The following is a 16022-nucleotide window of genomic DNA, read 5'->3' as shown; positions in this document are numbered from 1 at the left end:
TGATATGCTATTCAGAGTCCATCTTTGCATGTTGGGCGTAGAGAACGCCGAAGCGCTGCCAGTGAAAGCCGGAGCAAATCGAGGGCTGTGAATAATAATGTAACGTAATTGTATGGGATGGGACACCGAAAAACGTGGCTTGCTAGACCTCGGTTCAACGTTCAAGCTCATCCTTATGGATAGCATCGCTCAGTAATCTTTTGTGATTACAGCTTTCGGTTATTTTCATATCTGTGCATGTAAATGCGAGCCTACTAGTACCCGCGAATACTAGTAAGTTATGGCTATTTCTGCGCTTTCAAGTTCCGGGTATTTCAGACTTGGGCTGTGTCGCGGTTTACCCCCGTCATCATCTGTTCATAAGCGTACGCGCACTCCTCGCTGCCAGTCATATCTAACATCATATCTAACACCACTTGTCCGTTTCCAACAATCCCCGCAAACGTCTCGGTCCATACATATGTCCGCCTCGGTGAAGTCAGGGGAAAGCCAACGTATCTTATCAGAACCTCGGCCGTCTGCGAGTCTCGTCGTCATCAATGAACGGAACGAGATTTTGCTTGTACACCGGAATCCAAAGGCGCGCGCGTTCGGCGGTATACATGTTAGGCCATTTTTCATCTGACAAACTGATATGTACAGCACTCACGATCACTGTCAAGGTCTTTCCAGGTGGAAACTACGATGCAAAACAGGACAGTTCGTTGGCGATGACTGCCATACGAGAGACTTTCGAGGAATCAGGCGTTCTCTTTGCCTCCTCGAGCAATCCAATCAGACTGAGCAGCACTGTGATCAACGAGGCACGGAAAGCTGTTCACGAACAGAAGCTCGATTTCCAGTCATTCTTATCCAAACATCATTTCAAAGTTGACATCGGTGCTTTACTGCCTTTCACCATCTGGGTTACACCGCCAATAGTACCTAGGTACCGTACTTTGCCTATGTCTTGACACCTATGAGATCGTTCTCACTGCCTCTGTCCGCAGACGCTTTCGCACACAATTTTTTGTTGCTTTCCTTCCAGGGTCTTCTTCGACAGGGTTCTCAGGAGGAGATAAGGAAGACCAACTCCCCACCCCAGATGGGGCCCAAGAAGTCATAGCTGCTCGGTTTGTCAATGTAAACACTGCGATGGAGGAGTTCAGGGCTGGGAAGATATCGTTTCTACCACCTCAGTACTATATTGTAGAAACGCTACGATCACTGTTGACTGGGCACATCAATACGCAGGACCAAAGGGAGACCGTCACGAGATTGTCGCGTGGTGGCTTTGGTCAGATGGTCATCAACCCGAGAGTCAGTCGTGTTCGCGACGAAGAGGGTCGTGAAATCTTTGCCTATGAGGGCGATGAGACTCGGGGTGGACCCAAAGGACGCCTGCACCGATCGTTAGTAAGACGCAAGGGAGATGTAAGTACTTTTTATTTGGCTTGCCCAGTACTAAGAAATGACCCGCTGCTCCCCTTTCAGATTTTCCATGAGATTCATCTGAAGCGGAATTTCGACATTTTTACTGACATCCAGGCTGTGACTGTGATGGAACCAGGACCAAAGTTATAATTTACATACCATATTTATGTGGACTGTAGCGATCTTTTACTCTCGGTTCATTAGGAACTAACAATACATTCATCTATTCGTATCAACCATAAGTGCATTTCCTACATGCAATGACGAGGGAAATTTGGTGTCAAAAGCGAAGAAACAACGAATACAGGTATAAAATTGCTTTACTGGTAAGTATTTGGTCATGGCTACAAAAGGCATCGAGTAAAAACACAGATAAAGGGCTACAGGTTATGAATCCATCCCAGCAAAGAAACATTAAGCTAAATAGAGAATAAGGTGAAAAGATGTAAAAGAACAAACGGCATTAATGGTAGAAGAGGGTCCAAAATTATAAAGTCTTTGCTCTAGTCGTGATACAGCACAGTCGATTTTGATCGGGTTGTCATCGATGAGAGTTCAGAGTAAGAAGGGGAAGTTTTCTTCTTCTAGATGTTATACACTTGGTAGTCGTATTCCACCGAGGTACCCCAAAAACTGGGAGTACAGGCGCCAACAGGAGCGAGGCCAGAGGCACCGAGGAGAATGGCGTTCACGTCGGAAGTAGTTGCTACACCCCAGTTTGAATATGAGGAACCCGACGGGTTTGGGTTACCCGTGGTCATGAAGGATTGATAGCGTGCTTGCATCTCAGTAATCAAAGAAGACTGGGCAGAATCTGGACTTGGCACGGTGCCGAACTACATGCGAAAGTCATAAATTAAAGTGAATGGACCAGATAAAAAGAGAGTCCACGTACAACTATCTCAATGTCATCTTGGTGACATACAACGCCAGATTCGGTGCAATACGATACAGCAGAGTTTCCGGGATAGCTCGCGCCAACGACGTAAAGCCCGACATAGGCACTTCCACCGTTCTGCACCCAATTCCTAGCGAAGGTCCATGTCGCACAACGCCATACAGAGTCGGTTCCAAGTGATTGTAGCTGAGGCCTGAAGTCGGTTATAGTACTCTCCTCGGCTTGCGAGACGTATAAGTTGGAGGTCACGAGAGTGTTAGTGCGCTGGGCACCGAATGTACCGTTGACGACTAAATTGTATTCTGCTTCAGGAACAGCGTCCGGGAAAGAGCCATAAATAGTGTAGCCTGCCTCATCAAGGACATTTGAAAGCAAGATGGGCTTTGTGACTTTGGGGAAAGGCGAAGTGGAGTCGAGAGTAGAAGTGATGAAAGTACCGTCAGTGACCACTCGCATAGGCTCAGACTGGGCGGCCGCTGGAACGACTGTGTAGGCGTTGCTGTAAAACGACATTCCCGCGCTGTTGACGATATCATAAGCATTCAAGCCGTTTAAGCAGGCAACATCGGTGGAGGTGCAATTCAACATGGGAGTGAAATAATCTTGCAGTTGATTCTGGTCAGCAACAGATAAGAACCCGTAATCCTGTATAATCAGATTATTAAGCGACACGGTTACGACTTGAAGTGTAAAACAACGAACCATCGGGTCCGACTGGAGAATAGCCGACTGGAAGAGCGAGTCGGCAGAAGGAACCGCAAGTAAGGCCCTGATCATGTTCGCGCCGCTACTCTGTCCAGCAACTGTAACTTTTGAAGCGTCACCTCCAAAGCTAGGAAGAACCTGGCTCAAAAATTCAAGTGCATTGACAGCATCTTTGAGACCAAGGTTAGTGTTTCCGTTCGGGGAAATAAATCCAAGCTGTGATTTTCCCGCATGAGTACTATTTTACATTATTGACGCAAGTAACTTACAGCTCCCAGACGATATTGAATGACTGCAACGATTGAATTGGTTGCAATGGCAAGGTTAGAACCATCAAGCCCTGGGTCCGTTGCTGATCCGACCATGAAAGAGCCTCCGTGTATCCTGTCATCAAAATTGACGTTAGATACATGGTACGTAGAGACGTCAAAACTTGAATTCAACGAACCACGCGAGAGTTGGAACACCGCTCACTGCAGTGAGGGTATTTGGCACATAGATGATCATAGACAAACAATCCTCCGAAAAGGAAGACTGGTCCACATCCGGCTGTGGACACATCAGAGGGAGAGCAGAGGCATTGGTGGAGCCGTTTCTGTTTCTCAAGTTCAGTACAACGCGCTATAGACGTGATGGAAGATCGGCTCACGGAAGTTCCCACGTGGTGGCCACAGTGGACGGTGCCCATCGATCAGCGGAGGCATATCGGACTGCGTATCTGTTGACATTTGGGACGTCGACAGTGCCTTGTGCAGTGCCCAATGGGGTATTGACCGATAATCCCAGAGAGCCATCTCGTGGACAAAGAAACGCTTTCACGAAGGGTATGTCGCAGAGGAGGGAGGTGGGGCTGAGCGGTGGGAACGACAGTCTGGGGTCAGGATTCCGCAGAGGAGACGCCCAGGCTGTTGACGCGAGCAGCAAAGACGAGGCGAAGGCAAAGAGAGCAACCATAGTTCTCAGTAAGAAGGCTACAGAGGTCGGATTATTAGGAGGTGCCCTAGAGGTGGAGATCGCTCGACACCGCTGCTGGTGAGGAGATCACAGAAACGAAACCTCGTTAAATATATAAGACGGCTGAGGCTCGTTCCTGCGAGGCGTCAAACCAGGTCCCGGTGCGAGAAAAAAAGATGGTGAGGAAAGAAAGACAGGAAAGAAGGAGAGAGTAAAGGCACAGAGAAAATATAGAACGGCAGCATCCATGAGATGGGATGTGCCCGTGTGGAACAATGGCCCCAGAAGACCAACCGAATAGGCAGGTGTCGCTTGAAGGCATACCGCCAGGACGGGATTGCCATCTTTACCCACGTCTTTGTTCCCAATATGTCACTTGGCGCTCTGCCACCTCTCTCGCCGACATATTTCCTTATATTCTTTTCCATCTGTACCTATCGATCCCCATGCACTTCTGCCATTTGCTATCTTGGGTCATGTCAAGCTTCTCTCCGCACTGCCTTTGCGTCCCTCAAGGCCTCAACTATAGATCCAGATAGGCACGACGACGTGCCTCAAAGACCCACAGTATCGGTGTGAATGTAGCTATGGGGTGTGAGTTCTCTTGTATTGTTGTTTTATTTTCGTACCTTGGCCGTCGCCTTGAATTCATCAAAGGCCCTTGGTCTTCGTGCACATGCCACCCACCTTTGGATAGCTAAACCCTTACCGTACCACTGGATACGTCTCGTTCCTCCGATTTGCTCCCCCCTCGGGTTAACTTTAGTACTTAATTATCCAGTCGAATGGATTGATTGCCAGATCCAACAGGGAATCCTCCGGTCACGTCAGTCCGAGTTGACAACGCTCTCGTGTGCATACTCCGGTTCCTGATTAATTGTGACGTACCCAAGGTAGTAAGTAGAATTATCCCATACCACTGGCACGTCCTTATTTTCTTATTCTCGTCTTGTTGTCTAAAGGCCGTGTCCATAGATTGACGACAACTTCATCAGCCCTCTACCTCCGACCTTTCCCCTACTTGTCAAATCAGAGAACGCTGCCGGATCATACACGCCTTCAGATAGCATGAGGATCTCGACGTTTTGTATGGCCTATTGAATTGGTACTATTTCACATAAGTGAGTACCCATGGTCAGGCCGCTGGCACCGGCACTGGCGCGTCGCAACGAGAATAGTCCATCATTCGTAATACTGCTGAGCTGGAGTCAGATCATTGGTTATCTACTATGGGCAGCTCCAGTTGTGAATCTTACCGCTATCTTACCCCATTACTATTGTGCTAGGAATAAACAAGTAGGGTGACCAACTGATATCGGGGATGACATGTTGCTCGCATCTATGTCCAGAGGCTATAGTCCTGTCCCTGCGTAAGTCGCATGCGATCGTTGTTCTCCTTGATACCACCATCGAACTGAGCACTGGGTAAGTTACTAAGTTGAGTTGGGAGCAAGCGAGATTTGGGCCGATCAGGCCCTCAACTACGTGAGATGATCGGCACGCGAGTTTCATATCCTGAGAGAGTATTCTCGTACACGTGAACCTAAGTAAAACCCAACTTGAATCAGTCAAGCTGGTCCGTGCTTTCCTTCGCAGGTGAAACCTCCTGTAGTAGAACCTGGAAATGGTATCGTGCCTATAGATAAACTCGATCAAATCTTGCACATGTGCAGATAGGCTATGGTCTGACCGTCGAGATTTACCAACGCTGTGTCAAAATACAAGGCGTTTGTTGCATGGTTGGAATCAAGTTAAGCCATACAGTTAAATTTGGTAGCGGAACGCTGAGCGCCCATTTAGAGGGTCACAGCTGATTGGAGTTGTCAGTGCATAACAAGGGTGATGCATCTGCATTTAAAATCATGCATAAGGCAGGTAAAATAATTTCTACTGGCTGCACTGGGCCTAGTGACAGAGTACAACACATACCGTACCAGGAACCCAGTGGAATGAAGTTGGAGACAGGTTAGACTGTGTCGGTGCAGGACATGGAAGCTGCGCACTGAGTCGAGTAATGCATTCATAATGTGCCCCCGCGTTAGTGAGCCTCTCGTTCTTCACGGCATTGCGACCGAACAGAACTAAGCACTGGGGAGTAAGCCGAAGGGGGACTCGCAACGATTATGTACGATACTTCGGACGTAGGGAGCCAAAATTTGTGACGGGTCCTTGCGCCATTTGTCTTGTTACATGTGTTAACATATCAAGACAAGGTACAGCCCGGCCGGAGGTACTCGCCACCAAATTTACATGGATAAATGCACTTCATATCAGCGACGACGCCACGCTGCTGCTCGTGAGGTATACGCGTTCGACCAACTCCGAGGGCTCTCCTATTTCGCTTTAATTGTCAGGGTTCTTTTCGGCCTTCATTCCTTCTTTCTAAGGGGATTTCCGAAGTGGGTTGAAAAGACAAACGCACTTCATGCCTAACAACGTAGTTTTTCTCCTCGTAGCTGGGGCTTTTTTTGAACAGAAAATATATCTTTTGTGTTTGATGGAGACAGACAGAAGACTTGGACACAATGCCCGCGTTAATTGGAAATAGAAGTCTGGGAGCCACTTAGGCTCCGGGGGACCTGTAGTTGTCAAGAGGTTCCATGATAGAATTAGCTTTCGTATCGTACAGCTCATTCCTGGCTTTTAATATGCCCCAGCTTGAAGTCCTATTGGGTTATTGGCGGTGGTCTTTACAAGCGAAGGTGAAACCCGATAATTATATAACTATACATTAAAATGATGCTGAGCCTAACATATGCGTGTTTTGAACATGAATTGCAATCATAGTAGCTTACTTACCTAGTCGTGCCAACGAAGGTTTTGAGGCTCGAAGATGCGCGTACTGACGAGGGGCGCATAGAGTTACGGCATCTGGTGCGTCGGCTATTGCCATTTATGATAACCCTCCCTCGGTAATTGCCGTCCTTGAATGGCGTCCACTACCACGAACTCCTCGCCGGTGAAAATGTAAGGACTTATGTTTTGCTTCCTTTTCACAACGCTCATCACCATTATTGGACATTAAAATAGCTTGACAGTTGGCTCCGCATGTGGCTCAATACGCGATATATTTACAAAGATCAAGGCCATTGACGCGAAACATGGCAAGTTTGACTTTGCTCTCTGCATTGGAGATTTTTTCGGCCCTTTAGACCAGAAGGATGGGGTACAGAGTGGAGAGGACGATATATCACAATTGATGAGCGGGAAATTAGAAGGTTAGCTGATTATATGCTGTTCAGATACCGCAACTGACTCGTGATATGACATTCACTCGGAAGTTCCTCTCAAATGTTACATCATGCAAGGTGACAACCCCTTACCCGAGGCTATCATAGAGAAATATGCAAAGACAGGCGGAGAGCTATGTCAAGATCTATTTCTTTTAAGTAAGCACTAAATGTTCAATATTATGCGAATATGTCTTGACGGTCTCTAGACAAGTCGGGGGTTATGACTACCGCTCATGGTCTTCGAATCGCTTGTCTGGGCGGGATATTTAACAGAGAAGTCTATGCCTCAGCTGAAACGCCACCTGTAAGCTTGACCTTGATGCATATATGCATATATGCGTCATATTCATCATATCCCAGGGATTTGCTTCTCCCTTTTTCAGCACTCACACCGTCGAACGCTTATTATCCAACACCCTTATCAAGTCCTCGAAAAACCAAAATTACAGCTCTCTATCAGCCATTAAAGATACTGCATCCTCATCTCAACTAATCGATGTCCTTATTAGCAATGTATGGCCATCTTGTATAACTCAACTTACATCTGCCCCTTTGCCTTCCCCGGACCTTGCTTCGAGTGGGGCGCAGCCTTTGGATGATGTCACTCGTAAAATCAAACCAAGGTACCATTTAGCCGCGGCTGGTGGTCAGCCTCCCAAATTCTGGGAAAGAGAGCCATTTGTTTGGGATGACGAATCAGGTCGGGTTAGCCGTTTTGTAAGTTTAGGAGCATTTGGAGGTGAACCTAGCGAAGGAAAGAAACAACGAGTAGTTATTATCTATTTCTCATGCGCTTAATTTATTTACCTAAGCATCCCAGTGGTTCTATGCTTTCTCTATCGCACCTTCATCGGCGCCCCCATCTCGACCCACGAATGCAACAAAGAACCCTTTTACAGAAGTAGGTTATAGGCCGCCGAAACGTTCGCATGGGCAAGATGAAGGCACAAACTTTATCTGGGGCGACGTACGCCAGAAGCGTAGTCGCATAGGTACGTCTAAAGTAGCGCATCATAGCCAGCAATTATGAATTATGAATCCTAGGGGACACTGCACCTGCAGAAACGGGAAAGCCTCCTCCTGGTTACAAATGTCGTAGCTGTGATTCTACTGAGGTAGGCGCGCATTATTTTACTATCAATATCTTTTAAAACCCGCCTGTCTCAGCACTTTATCAATGACTGTCCTGAGAGATCGAAACCACCAGAAGGCTATGTGTGCAAAATATGCAATACAGTATGTCAATTTTTTTTACACTTAAACGATCTTCCTGAATTTGTGGCAGCCTGGTCACCTTGTCCGTGATTGTCCCACTCGTAATGCTGTTGGAGATACAGGTGGTCGCAAACCTCGTGAAGGTTATGTTTGCCGCGCATGCGGTAGCGGAGCCCACTTTATACAAGACTGTCCCGTTGCAAATCAGCAACCATCACAGGGTGGTAGTCGCGGTCGACGGGCCCCTCCCAAGGAGATCGGGCGTAAGTTCTGTAATGCTTACTTTTGTGTCGTATTGATTGTCATTTTATAGCTGGGGAATGTTGGTTCTGTTTATCGAATCCGGATATTGCGTATGTCCGGGTCTTTCATGCTAGTGTAAATGGTCATTGATTTTTTTCTGTCCAGGAAACACCTCATCGTTTCTATCGGGTCTGAATGTTATTTGACACTACCAAAAGGTCAAATTGTCCCTACAAAGACGGCCTCAGAGCATCCTAGTTTACCGACGATACCTGGAGGGGGCCATGTTCTCATCGTTCCCATTACACACCACCCCACGTATACTACCATGCCAGCGGACATAGCACCTCCCATTATTGAAGAAACTGAAAAGTATGTTGTCTTTTATTTAACGAAACATTGCCCCGTATTAAAAATTCTATTAGATACAAGACTGCTCTTCGCGGGTTGTTTGCCAAACACAGCTGTGCGGCCGTCTTCTTTGAGGTCGGACGACTGAGTACTAAGGGCGGACATGCACATGTACAAGCTGTACCCGTCCCTCTCAGACTGAAAGATAAAGTGGAAGAAGCGTTTTTGAACGAGGGTCGTGCTACGGGGATCGATTTCGAAGGGGATGCGGAGGGTGCATTGAATGCATGTACAGGAGGCACGCGAAGCTATTTCCGTGTGGATTTGCCAGATGGGCGAAAAATGGTACATCTCATGAAGGATGGTGTACCATTTAGTATTCAGTTTGGGAGGTGAGCGAATTTCGATGAGGCATGCATTCGTCGCTGTTTCACTGGCTGACGAGCTTCGTATAGGCAGGTACTAGTATCGGTCCTTGGGATTCCCGATCGCTTTGACTGGAAGGCTTGTATGCTACCTGAGGAAGACGATAAAGCTGATGCTCAAGCTTTCAAAACTGTGTTTGCACCCTTTGATCCTTCTCTATGAACACAACTTGCATGCTCCCTCTTGCACGAGTACTTTATACATCACCGACATACTGGCCTTGTTCATGGCTTATCTCGCAGAGCAGCACATTGTAAAACTCAGTGGTCATCATCAGGAAACCTCTTTAACACCATATATTGGTTGATTGCACAAAAGTACACATAGTAGAAGGTATCATCTCGATGTACTATATATCACGGGTCTATGTTACATTTATTTATGCACACTAAAATCTTTATACATTGTCTATATAGTTTCGCCGGTGGAGTCCAAGCTCTTCTTATAGCTGTGGCCTAAATGGCGCGTGCCTTCCTTACGTGCTCTTTGGAGCACTCTCGCGATTGCGTCAATACCTGAAGAGAATGGCCAAAGTGAGCAGACATCGGGATTGGATCGTCAGAAAAGAACATACCCTTGTCCAGATCTTCAATGGGAGGTCCGAAGGACAGGCGCACGAAGTGGTGACAAGGGGAGTTGAACAAGTTCCTGCGGTGAGAAGGGTTGATATCAAAGAAGATACCAGGAATAACAATAGTTTGCTCTTTCAAGAGCTCTTCGAAGAACGTCTGGAATCCCAGAGTTATAAGCTTCTAGTGGTATGGAAGATTAAAATACGTACTAGGCCGTTGTTCAAAGGCGCTGGAAGCTTCTCTAGGTTAAGCCAGATGTAGAACGTGGCCATGGGCGGTATGTCTACATCAAGGTGAAGGTCGTGGAGACGCTTGAGGATATGGTCACGTTTAACTTTGAAATGTCGCTGAAGAGCGATCTAAACAATTTTAAAAGAGGTTATGAATTGAACATCGTGCGATATACGGGATGGGTACCTTCTCCACTGCTACTCGGCTAGGCTCGAGAAGCTCGATGGCAGCGAGCTGCATGCTGTCAAAGGAGGCTTCAGTATATCAAACAATTTCACCTTGTGACATAGACACTTACGGGTGGTTGGCACCACCATCCAAGAAAGAGCCTACGTAAGTAAGAGTCAATGGTACTGTCGTGCCTCAATGATATGTGTGACATACCAGACTGGGAGAGAGCCGTTACCAAGTTTTTGGGTCCAATAACCCAGCATACACGCCAACCAGGAAGGCGCCAGTTCTATAGAGGGCATGCCAAATTGGGCGTTAGGGCCTTATGAACTCGTCCGATATACGGACCTTGGTGAGACCATCGATGATGATAACAGAGTCCTACGCCATTGGATAGGTCAATATAAATGATAATCCAAAGTAGCACAAGAAGAGCATACCTGGTTCACGTCTTCAATATACTCGGCAGAAGATACGGACTTGCCAAAGTCCGCCTCCTTTTCAGGGTACATGTACCAAGAATAGAACTATTTTGACGTTATGAGTTGGGTTTGACAGGTGAAAAAAAAAGATGCGTTGATAAATTTGGAGGATGAAGAAGGGTGGTAAAGCCATCAGTTGATCCGTGCATAGTGCATCAGAAGCGGAAGTTGGCTAACCTCATCTAAGATAAGAGTGGTGCTTTCTCTGCTGAGGGAGACGAGTTCTTTGAGATCTTTTCCTCTGTATAACAATAATGACCCATCAGATAATCTGCTTTAAGGTATATGATGAAGCCGATACACACGCAATGACTTGACCTGTTGGGTTTCGAGGGTTTGAAGCGATGATGACCGCCAGACCTTGGGTTTGGATGTCTTTCTAGAAAATGGAATTTGATGAATAGAAGTGAGACTAGTTGTAAATCGTAAACATACTTTGGTCTGTTTAATATCCAACTTATACTTGGTCTAGAGTTCTTCTTGTAAGCATATGTAGCAAGACTGCGAAGCATCTGAACCATACCTCAGGCTCCAAGCTAGCGAAATTTGATAAGAATGAAATTTATGTGGAGATCAATCAACTACTCACGCAGTGGGGACCGGAACCAGACGCTTGAAAGCACTCAAGACCTGATCATAGGCGGTATAATCGGGAATTTGGTAAGACTTGAAAAATAGGGGTCAATATACGCCGACTCTGCGCTCTGAGAAACAGCTCACGCAGTAAACGTCTCCGATAACGGCAGCTACACGAGAGAGCCCGGCACGTCCTCCTGGAACAATGCAGACATTCTCATACGTGTACTGACTCTCCTTTCCTTTGCGATAAGTGTGGTTGTAAAGGTGTGCGACGGCCTCACGGAGAGCTTTGATTTTGGATTATGAGCGGTGATGGCAGGATCTGAGGGGAATATGACAAACCTTTGACACCTGTGGTGGGAGCGTACTCCAAAGAGTCAACCGGCATGGGAATGGAGGTGGGTCGTGGGGGGGCATTTGGGAGGGGTCCTACTTCAGGAGCGCCTTGGCCGAGGTTGGCCCATTCGTGTGAGTTGGCGTAGCTGAAGCCATTTGCCATCGCACGATCGGAGCAATAGATAACACCTGTGCTTCCAGGGTGTTCGATCCCTGGCACCGTTTCCTCATCCTATGATCTGCATTATTAAACAGCTTTATAGATGCGATAAAGAGACATACAGGGTTGATTGTTTCTGGAAGAATTCCTTTGGGCTGATGACCAGCTTGTTGACGGAAGATCTAGGGGTTAATGGGTGAGCGTTTGTCTTTGGATATGGGGAGAATACGATACCTGGTGAGCCTCAGACTCTTTTTCGTGCTTAAAGTGACGCATGACGCCTTGAACCTGGTGAGTAACAGAGTGCAAGGTGGGAAGGTGAAGGTGAACCATTTACTCTACGATGATGGGGTGCTGGAATGGACATACTAAGTCTTTTAAGCTGGGTGTACCAGCGCGTGAAGGATAAGCACTGGGTGTTCTTGACATTAAAAACTTATGTTTCCGCTATTTGAGGGTTGGGGCTGAGGGTATAGATTGCAATTGGAGCGAAGGGGCTTGCATCGATCAATGAGGTATTATTTATATGTCTACGCGGTTACTTGCGACCCATATCATTCAACGCTCCGCATCGCTTTTGATACGAATACGGCCGGTGGAAACATATAACGTCTCTCTAAGGAGGTAATTGTCGCATATCTTTGGTCATGACAGCTTTTTTTAAAAACTGATCACGCTATGCTGCAATTAGGCCACTGGTCGTTCTGCTGGCCTCGAGGCAGTAGTATTATTGCCGTTTTCATGTGACAAAGGCACAAGCTTCATCAGAACAATCAGATTAAGACAAGATCGTGATTTTGACATCAACGGAGAAAGATTAATTCCTGAGGCTGAAGACAAGGGAGGAAAGCCGTCTGAAAAGGGGGTCTTGTGTGCTCGAGTCTCAGTCAAAGATGGTACTGTATCAAAGGCCTGCCAGCTACAAGTGTAACTCCCAGACAAATCACAATGAAGAGTACAGAAGCTCGTTTGATTGACGTTCTGTCAAGGGCTTGATTAATATCGCGCGTCCGTCAAGTGACCGATAAGATGCAAACTCACGGATATTGCACGGACAATGTTCTGCTGTTCGTTCAGCCTTTACCGAGTGGTTTCTGGAAAAGACGACATCGGAGGGGGCCTGTAACGGCACTATCTGTAACCAACGATAAGACCTGACTTCCTCCTGGACACCCGTATGCAGATAGAAGACCGCATCCACTGGCAACGGCTATAATTGCCAGGAATGAGAGCTCGGGGGAGGAGTGCGTGTGGGAGTGGGGTCGGTCGCCAGCACATGGATAGGCGCATTCGTTCGCGGCAGTGACCGGGCGGGATCTAGGTTCACCACACTGGCGCGAGAGCGTACGCCACCAGACGGATCTTGGACTCTGACTATCAGTATATGGGCGGGACCTGTATATAAAGACACTGACATTACCCATCTACACTTGACCCAGGATAATATACCTTGTTGTCGCTGTTCCCCATGTCTTCTCCAGCTAACAAATTCCTGCCCAACCCAAAGACGGTTGCTGTAAGTAGCCCGTTTTACGTTTTGTTCGTCGCCTGGCGTTGACACGTTGCTTAGATCGTGGGATGTCCGTTCAGGTAGGTCGCTTTTCAACCACCGGTTCACCTGACGAACTCATCGGCAACTTTGCGGGTGTCCAGAGGCGGCCAGGTAAGTCAGCAGCCGTCTTGTCCAGGCGCACACGCGAAACTATTGGTACCGGTGTTGATAGTCGCTTTTCAGGCCAAGTTAGGTGTCGACAATGGTCCTATTCATCTCGCGGAAGCCGGAATCGTCGGTCAACTCGAAGAAATTGGCTGGAAAGTCGCTTTCGACGGCCATCATCAATTTGAAGATATCCATACCGCTGATGATCCTCCAATCGGCAAACTCAAGAACCCCAGACTGGTCTCCAAAGTTGCCGAGTCTGTCGCCCGTGTTGTGGGAGGTCATGCCAAGAATGGCCAACTTCCGGTCACTTTGGGAGGAGATCACTCTCTGGTGAGTTGAGTTTTGGTCGTTGTCATCGAGACTTGTTCTAAGTTCAGATCAGGCAATGGGAACAATCTCCGGGACATTAGAGTAAGGCTAAACAATTAGCATATAGCGACTGGCTCACCATGATCTCAGTACATACCCCGACGCTTGTGTCATTTGGATAGACGCCCACGCTGATATCAATACAGTCGAAACCACGGACAGTGGTACGTCACCTAAAACTATAATATCGATGAGAAATACTCTGATACAAAAGCATATAACCAGGAAACATACATGGCATGCCCGTATCCTTCTTGCTGGGTATTGGGAGCAAGGTCCCTGAGTTCTCTTGGGTCAAAGCTGCTTTGAAACCCGAGCGGCTTGTATACATAGGACTCCGAGATCTCGATTCGGGTGAAAAGCGTTTACTGAAAGAACATAACATCAAAGCTTTCAGCATGCATGAGGTCGACAAGTACGGTATAGGGAAGGTCGTCGAGATGGCTCTTGATCATGTCAACCCAAAGCGAGACTTACCTATTCACCTGAGTTTCGATATAGATGCTTTAGACCCATCAGTGGCGCCGTCCACCGGTACCCCCGTAAGTAGAATTAGGATGTGTAAGTTAGAGCCTGGTCTGACTGGCAGCTAGGTGCGAGGAGGACTTACCTTTAGAGAAGGCCACTATATCTGCGAAGCAATCCATGAAACAGGTCTTCTAGTAGCTCTAGACTTGATGGTAGGTGGATGAGTGGCAGTGGCGTTCGTAGAAGGATTGCTGATGATCGTTGTATAGGAGGTGAATCCGTCTATCGATGATGCTGAGAGTGTTTGCCAGACTGTTGCAGTAGGCTGTTCGCTTGTGAGATCAGCTCTTGGTTAGTGTTGCATCCGTCGATGTCTCCAAAGCGTTCCACTCACCGTTCTTTCCAGGGGAGACCTTGCTTTGACGCCCGAATAGTAATTCCATTGTAATCGCAAGTTGATAAAGATCTGTAGTCATTTAGGCATGCTTTCTTCTCTTTACTGTGTCAATAGGAACGATCTGATGTATAAAGGTGCTTTTGAGCGAGGCAAATAGAAAATGGTTTTCAAACTCCACAAAAGGTGGACGACACTGGGAGACGCCATTGTGCAACGTCGCGAAGTTCGATAACGACGTCAAAAGACCTGGCGAAAATTGGTATACAGCAGCCTGCAGATGTACTCGGTATTTCGAGGGAAAATTACTGGCTGGAGATGTGGATTTTCGATGCATGTAGCGGTCAGAAATTATGTGTCCACACGTTGTGGACATTACTTTCGCGGATTTCTATTTCTGGATGAAGACGTTCAAAAAAACTGTCAAACAAAACATCGCTTTAACCAGGTGAACGTGGCCCATCGCTCCACTCAAACACTCCCAAAAACCAGCGCCTTCGTGTCCCAAAGAATAATCTGCAAACGGACCTTGCCTTTGACCTTGATTTTCTTTGCCTTTTGAATTTCTGCTCCCTTGAGCCACTTTTATCTAGCACAATACGCCACACGTTTCGCTAATCGCTTTTTACTTCAACTCACAAACATGGATCAAAGAGCTCGCCTCTCCCATTCTGCTGAATTTAACCCCTTTAGATACATGTATACCGAACAACCTGTGGCTACCGCGCCCTATATAACCTCTCCTGCACCGTCCTCTGTCGTTCCATCAGCCCACCCACCCTTTCCTGCTCATCACAACTCCCCTACTCATTACGGAGTTCCCCAAGAATTAACCACACCGTTCGTTTCGCAGGCCTCTAATGAGGTTTCGCCGTTTGCCCACCGCTGGACACCTCCAAAGAAGCCGCCGCATATGTGCCCCTCAATCCCACCGCCATGGGAGCACACTATGCCGGCGGAATCCAGTGGCCAAAGCCACCCCACTGCGGTGCACCCGGCCCAGAGCTCCTGGAGCTCTTTGGCCGGGGCATTAGGACCTCCTCCGCAGGTGGCTGGGCCACCAAGCCCACCCCCCTTGCTGCCGCCACCCAGTGGCCCATCCGCGGCGGCAGCAACCACTAGTGGGACCCGGCGCTCTGCGCGCCGAGGGACCATTATG

General features: G+C 47.6%; 5 protein-coding genes across 5 annotated transcripts; 3 read left to right on the top strand and 2 right to left on the bottom strand.

Annotated features, from left to right (window-relative positions):
* Positions 1 to 159: 159 nt before the first annotated feature.
* SERLADRAFT_398580 (uncharacterized protein) lies at positions 160 to 1651 on the top strand (the record flags this gene model as incomplete). Its single annotated transcript, XM_007322062.1, has 4 exons — positions 160 to 604; positions 663 to 928; positions 990 to 1413; positions 1474 to 1651. The coding sequence occupies 4 exons, from the start codon at positions 461 to 463 to the stop codon at positions 1561 to 1563; spliced, it is 924 nt and encodes a 307-aa protein (XP_007322124.1).
* On the bottom strand, positions 1615 to 4261 carry SERLADRAFT_452300 (uncharacterized protein; the record flags this gene model as incomplete). The annotated part of the gene is made up of 6 exons (XM_007322061.1): positions 1615 to 2249; positions 2309 to 2956; positions 3014 to 3232; positions 3286 to 3400; positions 3465 to 3611; positions 3666 to 4261. The coding sequence occupies 6 exons, from the start codon at positions 3968 to 3970 to the stop codon at positions 1998 to 2000; spliced, it is 1686 nt and encodes a 561-aa protein (XP_007322123.1).
* Positions 4262 to 4305: 44 nt separating this feature from the next.
* On the top strand, positions 4306 to 4669 carry SERLADRAFT_475982 (uncharacterized protein; the record flags this gene model as incomplete). The annotated part of the gene is made up of 1 exon (XM_007322060.1): positions 4306 to 4669. The coding sequence occupies one exon, from the start codon at positions 4340 to 4342 to the stop codon at positions 4547 to 4549; it is 210 nt and encodes a 69-aa protein (XP_007322122.1).
* Positions 4670 to 8488: 3819 nt separating this feature from the next.
* Positions 8489 to 12459, bottom strand: SERLADRAFT_475977 (uncharacterized protein; the record flags this gene model as incomplete). Its single annotated transcript, XM_007322059.1, has 22 exons — positions 8489 to 8681; positions 8732 to 8771; positions 8827 to 9033; positions 9087 to 9404; positions 9468 to 9953; positions 10013 to 10166; positions 10220 to 10369; positions 10428 to 10482; positions 10540 to 10570; positions 10626 to 10701; positions 10761 to 10793; positions 10853 to 10939; positions 11072 to 11135; positions 11200 to 11273; positions 11330 to 11362; positions 11418 to 11430; positions 11484 to 11560; positions 11615 to 11760; positions 11816 to 12041; positions 12092 to 12151; positions 12204 to 12257; positions 12339 to 12459. 18 exons carry the CDS (start codon positions 12396 to 12398, stop codon positions 9847 to 9849), a joined length of 1500 nt encoding a protein of 499 aa, XP_007322121.1.
* Positions 12460 to 13324: 865 nt separating this feature from the next.
* Positions 13325 to 15017, top strand: SERLADRAFT_398559 (putative arginase; the record flags this gene model as incomplete). Its single annotated transcript, XM_007322058.1, has 10 exons — positions 13325 to 13485; positions 13540 to 13559; positions 13623 to 13632; positions 13705 to 13962; positions 14015 to 14043; positions 14092 to 14165; positions 14227 to 14543; positions 14595 to 14681; positions 14739 to 14820; positions 14876 to 15017. 10 exons carry the CDS (start codon positions 13438 to 13440, stop codon positions 14890 to 14892), a joined length of 942 nt encoding a protein of 313 aa, XP_007322120.1.
* Positions 15018 to 16022: the final 1005 nt, after the last annotated feature.

Source organism: Serpula lacrymans (assembly GCF_000218685.1).
Source record: "Serpula lacrymans var. lacrymans S7.9 unplaced genomic scaffold SERLAscaffold_12, whole genome shotgun sequence".
NCBI lineage: Eukaryota > Fungi > Basidiomycota > Agaricomycetes > Boletales > Serpulaceae > Serpula > Serpula lacrymans.
Note: the sequence above shows the minus strand (reverse complement) of the source record. Positions and strands in the feature narration are given on the sequence as shown.